General features: G+C 47.5%; 2 protein-coding genes across 5 annotated transcripts in view; one reads left to right on the forward strand and one right to left on the reverse strand.

The window, feature by feature from the left end:
• The window catches only part of LOC118514188 (Krueppel-like factor luna), a 262,700-nt gene that overhangs the window by 242,270 nt on the left and 10,642 nt on the right, over window positions 1-9,788 (forward strand). The gene's annotated exons all lie outside the window — the stretch shown is intronic.
• On the reverse strand, window positions 4,102-6,141 carry LOC118514186 (TLR4 interactor with leucine rich repeats-like). Its single transcript, XM_036060872.1, has 2 exons — window positions 5,956-6,141; window positions 4,102-5,891 (listed from the first exon to the last, which is right to left on the reverse strand). Exons 1-2 carry the CDS (start codon window positions 5,982-5,984, stop codon window positions 4,250-4,252), a joined length of 1,671 nt encoding a protein of 556 aa, XP_035916765.1. The 5' UTR covers window positions 5,985-6,141; the 3' UTR covers window positions 4,102-4,249.

Consider the following 9,788-nt stretch of genomic DNA (forward strand, 5'->3'; position numbering starts at 1 on the left):
ACCCTGTTGTAATAATGCCTCAAACTTATTTGTTTAAAACCCTATTTTATATAAATATTTTAAACTATTCCCTAGCTCTTATTTGAAGGTAAATTATTTATGCTCTCAATCGCTCTCACCGTGCAACAGATTCCCGGTGCCGGTGTCGTCTGGCGGTACAAAAGGGCACAGGATTTCAATTAGCGATTAAAACGCCGATTTCCTCTTTCGCCGGTTAAGCAACCGGAACGAAGTGAATGATCATGCTTCTGATTTGTGCTGCGTGATAGTATGTCTTTTCTTCCTGTTTTTTTCCCCCGCTTTAATGGCTAGTGCTCAAAGAATCAAAGAAAGCAAAAAGGGATAAGCATGACGTCAGAAGTGGACCACCGTTCCGTGACCGGGCTCGCCCGATGGTAGCGATGGGTCCGCTACGATACGGACGACGGATTCTTCACTATTCAATATTAACTCGCACTCAGAGTTCAGTTTAGCTCAGATTATGTTTTTTTTTGTGTGTGTGTGTGTTAGTCTTTGGCCCCTTTTGAAGGTCCTTTTACTGTGAAATCCTGGACCCTTTCTATCGTCCGGGGCAATTTATGCTGAGTTGTATGTTAATTAAAAATTAATTAGCAATTATCCTTCAATGGTTGTTTCGTGAAGCGTGTTATCAATCGATGGGCGCAATGAGATCAAGTGAAAGGATTTGCCAGGACTTGAACTTCAACTGGTTTAAAGTGACGCTCAGGAAGGACTTTGCACTTTTTTGCCCCGTTTCTTAGTTCCAACTCGCTCTCCTTTACAGCGGCTTAAATCGTGCGTCTTTTAATTTTTGCCAATGAATTTAAATTCAAGCATAATTTGTCTCCCCGACACCCGAAACGTCACAAGCAGGGGGAGACTTTTCTTAAAATCTACCCACCCCAAAAGCGACGAAAAAGCAAAGCCTGTGCCGTCCCTTTATGGTAGCATCAGTAGCCGGGCGCGAGTAAATGACTTACAAAAGGGCCGTAGGACTCGAGCCCGCTGCTGTTGACCAGGAGGCGCCACGCTGTTGCCACGACCGTGGGGACGCCTCAGTCTCTCTAAAGGATTACGATCGGAAAACAGTACCATAAAGAAGAGATTAGCCGCCATTCCCGGGCATCATCAGACCTGACTCGCTCGTTCGCCTCTCTCTCTCTCTGTCCACCCTTTTCCGAGATTGGCACATGGCCTCGCACAACTCGATTAATGATGGTGACAAAAGCAGGCACCAGCCCAAGACTCTAAGGAGATTTACCGATGCTGTCAGAAGATACGACACGGAAACTTTTCCCCCCTTCCCCACCCACCTTCCGCCACCGTGTTTGGAGAAATTCAGGGCTTTCTGTCAGCTTTCTTGCTGCTTTAGGGTGACCGCACGGGTCCTGCTCGCTGGCGAGTGCAAGAAGACGACGTCTTGCTGCCGGTAGTGTTACTGTGCTACTACGCTTCTGCACTTTTCACCCGGAAGCTGGTTCTTCTTAGCCGGGAATGGGTTGGTAAGCAGCGGACGATGGCCAAATGGCAGTAGCTTCAAACCGGCGTTGGCTGCAAGGGCAAACGGGAGAGTGCATTCGGGAAAGCCGCATTTCGGTGTCATTTTCCATCGACTTTACCGAGGGGATAATCTTCAAAGGGGATGATGATTTTGCGAGTCGATAAGGAAGTAAGTGCTGGCTGTTCCAATTTAATGGTTACATTTACTAGCAGATTACTTTGCCTCGACAAATATCAGCTTTCCGTGCAAAGTTTAATATTCTTCAATCCGATTATGGGGAAGAGATGGGGCTGACATTTTGTTTGCAGCTAGTTTTCCAAACAATTTTTTTTTCCAGGGAAAATAGGTGGAGTAGTAAATTTCTTTTCATTTAAATCAACTGCTATCGTTATATGAAAAATTCAAATGAACATTGCATACCAACAGGGGCAAAAGCAACCATTGAATTGCATACCTACCAGGCGCCAACTTTAAACACAAAAGTTTGAACGACACATTTATCACATTTTAAAGCATAAAGTGTTTGTTCTCAAACATCTTCGCTTGCTTTTCGAATGAAAATGCCTTTTGCCACATTAGGTTCAAAACAGCACGACGTTTCCCTTACAACTCACGCTCCGTACGAACAGCAGCCCTTTAGCCTTGCTCGGCCATGGCACGGCTGGAGCCTTTCGACTTTTCGTGCCTTCCCCATCGTGCACACGATTTGATATCACGTGGTTTTAGTTTTGTCATGGTTTTGTGAAAAATCTTCCCTCCAATGCACCACACAGAGAAATTGGGAAGCAAAAGGCAAGAGCTTTCCCTGCTGCGCGTGTTCATAATATTTATATTCTGGCCCAGCGATGGCTTCGTGCAGAAACGCTGGCTTTCGGATATTCTTGGCGCTTTTTCTTCCTTTTCCCACACACACACACAAGAAGAACAGAAGTGACTTTTAAGACGGCACTGCCCTGTGTGTGTGTGAGAGCCTGAGCGCTGGGGGTTTGATCCGGAATTGCGCTGCGGAAAGTAAGCGAAATGCCAACAGATCCTTTTCATCATAATTCTCGAAAAGACAGGCACAACCAGCCAGCCAACCAGCCCGCCCGCTGACAGTGCCTTTTGGGACGCGGCCTCTGCCTCTGCGCGGACATCGCAGGCATCATAATTTATGTACGGAATTGCAGCATTTTAAGCAGACGGATATGGCAGGCGGGATAAATTGAGCCACCGATTTGCTTCCTTTGCCCGGTTTTGCTACTCTTTTCTTCGCCTCGCGTTGCGTGCTTCTTGCCTTTAAAACCCGGATAAAACAGGGCACGATTGCCCGTTCTAAAGTGAGCTTTGGTGATTTGAGAGCAGGTTGACGTTTCGAAGCCGGTGGAATTTGTCAGAACGTGTTTACCGGAAAACAGGGAGGGCAGAAATCCGCTTCCGTTTCGCTAACATCGCCGAGACGAACTTTAACGAGCTGTTTGCGATGAGTTTTAAAGCTATTTACTCTTGCCGCGATACCGCAATCAGCGCAATCAAATGCTCGAAATCGGATCGAAACAATTTATAACCCACTGGAGAATCGAGTCAAAGTTTACCATTTAATTGCCTTCGCAAAAGTGAATCCGATACTGAAAAAAGGGTGGGTTTCCACAGGAGGTTTTCCTAGCACCACCTTGCAGCAGCAGCAAGAAGAAAAAGGCGGAAAGTAATGAAACTGGACACCGAAAGTCCGAAAGCTTCATTTGTGCACCGAGATTAATAGTGAGAAATCGTTCCCTTTTGCGTCTATATCAGTATAGAGCTGTTTAATGAAACTTTTTTTCGCCTTTCCACCTCCGCTGAGACCGCACTCCCCAGTGGGGGGGAGATCCGGAGTTAATGGAGTTGAGCGAGTCTCATCGTCGGATGGATGGATCCTCGCCGGTCGCTCCCGCAAGTCCCGCTGTATAATCCACCCCAGTCGTCAGGGCAGACGCGAGTCGGGTCCATAAAATTTATCACATTTTTAATGGATAATCATATTTCATGCCTCGTCCTGGTGTCTACAGCAGGCAGCAAAAGCACGGTCAGTTGCGGTCCTGCCGCTTGCCACGTTTCGGATGGCGCGCAGAAATGCGAGATCGCGTAATAAATGGGGTCCGGGTTTACTGCTGCTGCTACTGTTGCTGCCGATGCGATCGTGTGAAATGATTGCAGATGAAAGCTAAAGCATTAAATGTTGCCTATTAGCAGGAGCGGTGCATGTTACAGCACATCAAATGCATTTACATTGGCGCATTTCTCTCTATTAAGGGAGCGCTTTAAAACCATTTGGCTTCATCACTATTTTCTTCCATGTCTAGCGATACGGTCAGGACGTTCATGCCGTTTCTACCGTGTGTGTGTCTTTCAACTCTTTGTCTTCGAAACTAATACCTCAAGTGATCTTGGCCTATTATTACTAGCTTTTTTGACTTAGTTTTATTCGAAGCTGGTGTTAGTCAGCAGGACTGCCAACTTCTACCTCTGAATGCTTCCAAAAGCCTTCAATTCATTTAAGTACTGTCGAAAGTTCTCATTCTAATGAAACAGAGCATACCAATATCGGCTGCTCAAGTTTTATAAAATAATAGACTTGAAACTGGAAGGACAACGAATGACATATTTATAAATTGTTTTAAAGCATCATGCTAGTATTTAATTGCTATCATAGTGATTCCTTCTACTACAACTCTGTAGAATGATTGTCCTTTGCTCTGGCCCTAAAACAACACCACTCTCAAAATCCATTTATTGAATGATGACTGTTTGCCCGGTGCGTGTGCTCACCGTCGATGTGCATCGCGCCAGCTGCGCTCTCAAATTAGTCACCTCGCTCTGGGATTTCACCAGAGCCGCCTGAAGTTCTGCCTTTTCCTTCGCAGCATCAACCGCTGGTGGTTGAACGCTTCCTGCTCCTCCTGCTGGCTGACGTCCTCCCTGGGCCTGGGATTCCTGCAGCACTTTATTCTTCGCTTTCTCTTCCTCCAACGCTTTGGTCAGCGCGAGATTGCTAGCCTCCAGTTCCGCTTTGGCCGTACGCAAATGACTCACCACCGTCAATGCGATACGCAGCTGTTCGGTCAACTTTTGTACGGCACCGGAAGCTGGCGGAACACTCGGCTGGCCTGCACCAAGCTGCGCCGGAAGCTCCTTGAGGCCCACTTTCCCCATCTCCAGCTCCTTCCGCGTACGTACCAAACGGTCCAGATAGGGATGCTTCAGCTCGGCACAGCAAAGCCGTCCCTTGCGGATCTGATCCACCCGTCCACACCTGTCCCCGTCACCCGCGATGGCGATGGACCGTTTCGTGAGGATGGTTTCGATCCGTTCCGCAAACTCACAGTTCCAATCGTTACTCCCGAGCGTGATCGATTTTAACCGCGGCCAGTACACTGCATTCTCGTGCACCTCCATATTCACCAGCCCGTTACCCTCGAGGTGCAGCTTCTGGGTGGACGATACGCCGCGCGCATTCGTGGACAGCAGTGTGGTCAGGAAGTTGTTCGACAGGTCGACCACTTCCAGCGTGCCGGCGGTGGTCGGCGGTGGCCCGGTCGTCACGACGCTAAACAGTCGATTGTGTGCCAGATTCAGCGCCACCAGGGACCGCATGTTACGGACGAGGGCAAAATCGAACGATTCGAGCCGATTGTGGGATGCGTCGAGGTGCGTCACTTTGGCGAAGCGTGCCACCCCGGCCAGGTCCTGGAATTGGTTCCCGCTCAGGTCGAGCCGCTCCAGCACGAAGATAAAGTTGTTCTCATCGGTTTGCAGTGTGTTGGCACGGTTGTTGGACGCTTTCAGCACACGCAACGATTTGGTAACGAACAGCGTTCCCAGCCGATTGTTGCTGACGTCCAGCGTGTCCAGGGTGCGGAGTTTGTTGAGCGGTTCCCAGCGCACCTCGGTCAGCGCATTGCCGGACAGGTTCAACGATCTCAGGGGAGCATTTTCCGCCAGGATTGATCCGTCGAACGTTGGGAGCGAATTATTCTGCAGCTCTAGCTGCTCGAGGGCGGTCTGCTTGTGGAACGCTTTCGGGGGCAACGCTTGGAGCCGATTGTATGCGAGGTTTAGCCGGGTAAGCCGGATGCCCTTATCGAAGCAACCGGCCGGAATGGTCTGGAGCGACACACCGGACACATTTAGCTGTTCCACGTGCGGGAACTGGTCGAAGAGAACCGCCGGCAGGAAGGCGAGCGTTGACTGCTGGAACGCAATCTTCCGATCGTTGGCGGGACGTGTGCCCGGCGGGTGCGTAATGATATCTTCCGAACGGATGTTCAGCGCCGTTAGGAAGCATCCCGCCGACGGGGACGATGATCCGGAGCACACAAATTGGTGAGGTTTCGATACGACTGGTTGGGGCTCGTTAAAAATCGCCAACAAGCTGCCGAAGGAAGGGAATTCCTTAATTTCCTGGTAGAAAATAGAATTACAACCGCCGTACTTACCCGCCCAGTAGCAAACACTTGAAAAACATCTTCACTGCTGTTTTGTCCTCTTTCCCGCGGGAACTCACTGAGCGGACTGATTAGGCGCAGAACGCCTGCAGTGCGCTCGCACACACCGTAGGCTGATAAGGCTGCGCGTACACCTACTGCTGACAAAAGGTTATCTCGCCGCCGGGCAAAACCTGACTGAGAATGTCAAAACTTTTCGTTCGGGGTTTACTTTCCAATCGCGACCGGGTCGGGTGTAGGATGAACGGTATCAGGAGAAGATACATTACAACCATCAACAATGTGTTTAATTACCCTTTCTCCGTGGCGTTTGTAGAGAGTTCATCACCTTCATCATATATATTAAGAAAATTATAGAAAATGGATTAGAATTTAGAATAGCATACAGAATAGAATCGAATGTAGAATATTTTATATTCTCTTGCGCGACGAAACACAAGACAGACATCAATTGGGCTTTGCTATCAAACAACCATCAGCTGCCCGCGGTAGGAACTCTAACAAGGTTAGCGTGAAGTGCTGCTGCTGCATCGCAAAATAATTCATTCTCATTTCGACACTAAGGTGCACACAGCTACCATCTGGTTGGTTAAAAACAAGATAGTCAGTTCCGTCGGATAGAAGACGCAGTAGACACGAGATGCGGTCGTAATTTCTTGTTTTAGAAATTCTTGGAGTATAGTTTCCGATCCCTACATACATTCCAGACACGTTCACCCCGAAGAAAGAAGTAGACTGTTGTGGAGTGTGTCCTAGCAGGAGGGTTCCGTCACCCCGTTCTGTCCCAAACTCGATGTAAGTCTAGCAAAAACAAAGAGAAGCTAAACTTTGTTCCGAAAAAGGAAATCGCGAGCTGTTCCTTTCCTGTTTTGCGCGGTGTATCTACTACTCTTCACTCAGCTACTTCAGTTCTTTTCGTGTATGTCGTGTACAATTTTCTTAAATCCCTTACTCCACCAAACCAAGCTGTGCTTTCCTGCCCTTTTAACGAATGCGAACGAGTGCGCACTTCCCATAATTACATTATCCACGTTTTCAGTTTTTTTTTTTGCTCCTTCGGATGGTGTCTGCCAATGGAAGAACTTTCCTTTTTTCGGCCTGGCCCAGTCGAACACGGCGATGCGAAAATGAGGGAACCCATTACACACACTTACCCACCCTGTACGGATGGAAGGAGGGGACATGCTTTTCCCAAGAATCCATCGCACACGCTCACTGTTCATCCATAAACATTAACTCCATTTTCGATGGTTTCCATCGCGAGTCAGGTCCGTGCGAGGAGCGTACCGGATTTGCCGATTGCCGAGTGTGACTGCTGGAGTCGGCGAACATTATCAGATAAATTCTAATGTCTATAATTTAGTTAAAGGGTAACTTTCTAAATGTAAATGTATGTGCGGGAGGACTGGCGCTCTCTTTATCGAGAGTTTTGCGCCGCTGTTCCCACCACCATTGATGTCGACTGCCGGTAGCGCCATCTATTGGTCGGTGATAAAAAGCTTTTTTCTGTCAGCCTGCTAAATGCACGTGCTCTCTCTCGGTCGGTGGCTAGCTTTTAATGGCGGTGACCAGGATAAGGTCCGTTTATTTTGTTTTTTTTTGTCACCATCACACCAAAGTGTGTGTGTGTGTGTGTATGTAAAAGTTTTGGGGCTTTCACTTAACCTCCCGAAGAGCGCCTTCCCGGTAATACGTACCTTGGTTGTGTTGCTTGCTGCGCTACAAATGAAAACACGTAATTAGTTAGGATAATGGGATTAAGGCTTTGGCGGTCCAGAATCCGGAATCGAGGAAAAAGAGAAACAACTTACACACACACACACACACATTCGCAAAGATGGTGTACAAGAAGGAAAAGATTTAAGGAAGCAATTAACATGCGTAACACTCCACTCGCGCCAGCCCAGCCGGTTTATCCCTCGGTGGGAGTGCTTCTACGGGTAAGGATAAGAGAGGACTCTGGAGGAAACTTTTACCCCGTGGCCGGCCGTGTGGTTATCGGGTGGACTGGGTGTCTGTCTGTCTCCTTCGGTCAATCTTTGATGGGTTCGGTTGGTGGAGCGAGGTTTTTCCACCTCGGTATCCTTAACTAACCACTAGTGCAACGCCGCAATCCCGAGCATATTAAGTACATTTAATATTGTAATATAGGCGGAAACATAAACGAAGGACTCGGTAATGTTTGTCTTGCAATCCTTTTGTCTATTTTCTTCACTTACCAAAAGCAAAAAAGGGGTTGCTGAAGGTGAAATGAAAGCGGTCAAAGCAAATTGTCTATTTGCTTGCTAATGAGGGGATCAAGATAACGGAAAGATATTTCCCGGGAAACGGTACTTTCTTCCTGTCCGTAAGGGAGTGTTTTCTACTCAACGTTGGTACCTGTGGAAGGGCAGGCAAAGCGTGTCACGATGAAATCCAACCACGCGGATCATGATTGAAATCATAAATAACATTTATGATCAACCTTTAACTCGATAAATATGAAGCAGCTATGCACTGGCTGATAAGCTTGAATTAAAAACCAAATTTATATGCTCTTTATTGGCTCATCCAGCTGGAGAAAATGGCAACACAACATCATCATACCTTCGTTCGGAGGTTCTTATTTTATGTTTGAAAAATGGAATATTTAGGTTCAGCATTCACCATCTTCGCAGGTATGTTCTGTCGGTTTGTCGGTATCCCATCACAATCCTCACTTGTACACACGAAACGAGGAATTCGCACATAAGTGCTTCAGGGACCGTCCCTGCGCACTGCTTAATGTTCGGCTACGGTAGCGGCACCATAAATGTCTTCATCTTGCAATTAAAATGAATTATGCACCATTAGTGTGATATTCAGCTTACCCTCGAGCACCCGGGAATCGAGTCGGCCGAAGGGATCGGGAACATTATTTTTCAACCATCACTCTGAAGATGTTCGGTGCGGAAATATTAACCGTCCCGTGGTCGGTCCCCGCCGTGCATTCATCCCACGCCAATGAGAACAAATGGGGATGCATACAAGAAGTCATTTGTTGGCTAGTTCGAATAACACAACTCTCGCTGCAACGCTACGGGAAAGCAAATAAATTACCGCCCATTTTCTTAAGGCGCCGTGTTTGCAAACAGAGACAACCTGTTTCCGGTGCATCATAATGAACGGGAAACGGTGGTGCCGCGAGCGTTTCGTTTCGTTTACATTTTTAATTACGGTGAAGAGTAATGGATGATGTGATAACAAACACTCGATGCTGCAATTATCCCACGTAATATCCTATTCGCTACGCTCCTTACATTTGCACACTCTCACTCACACACCGGGCAAGCGTTCAGCTCCACCTTCAGCTTGTCGAGGTGTCGTCGGTGTCGGTCGCCGGCTGGCAGACGGAGTGTAATTTATTCCCTGCTTCCCTGTTGTTCTGACCGAAAGTGTGCTCGCGAAAACGTGCCCAGAATACTAAAAACTAACACTCACACTCAGCGATGCTCGTGTCTCAGGAGCGCGTCCATTAGCGCATCGGTGGTCGAGATGCATCGGAAGGCATTAGGTTGGTTCGAAAGTTGTGGCACGGTTGGTTGTTGTTTTCGGTGGATGAATTTCGTGTAAAATATTCTCAAGACTTTGATTACTAAGACTGGAATATGATTCTCATTATTGGGGCTAGTTTTACCACAGTTTTTAAATTTAATATAAACATTTAAGCACGATGGAAGTTATGCGATTGGTTCAACTAAAAAGCTTCTTCGTCCTTCTATCAACTTTGGCCTTTGAAATCTGCGTATAGATAATGCGAAAACGCCCGAATTTATGCAATTCACGAGACACATTTTTATTTTGTT

The sequence above is a fragment of the Anopheles stephensi genome, chromosome 3 (assembly GCF_013141755.1).
Source record: "Anopheles stephensi strain Indian chromosome 3, UCI_ANSTEP_V1.0, whole genome shotgun sequence".
Taxonomy (NCBI): domain Eukaryota; kingdom Metazoa; phylum Arthropoda; class Insecta; order Diptera; family Culicidae; genus Anopheles; species Anopheles stephensi.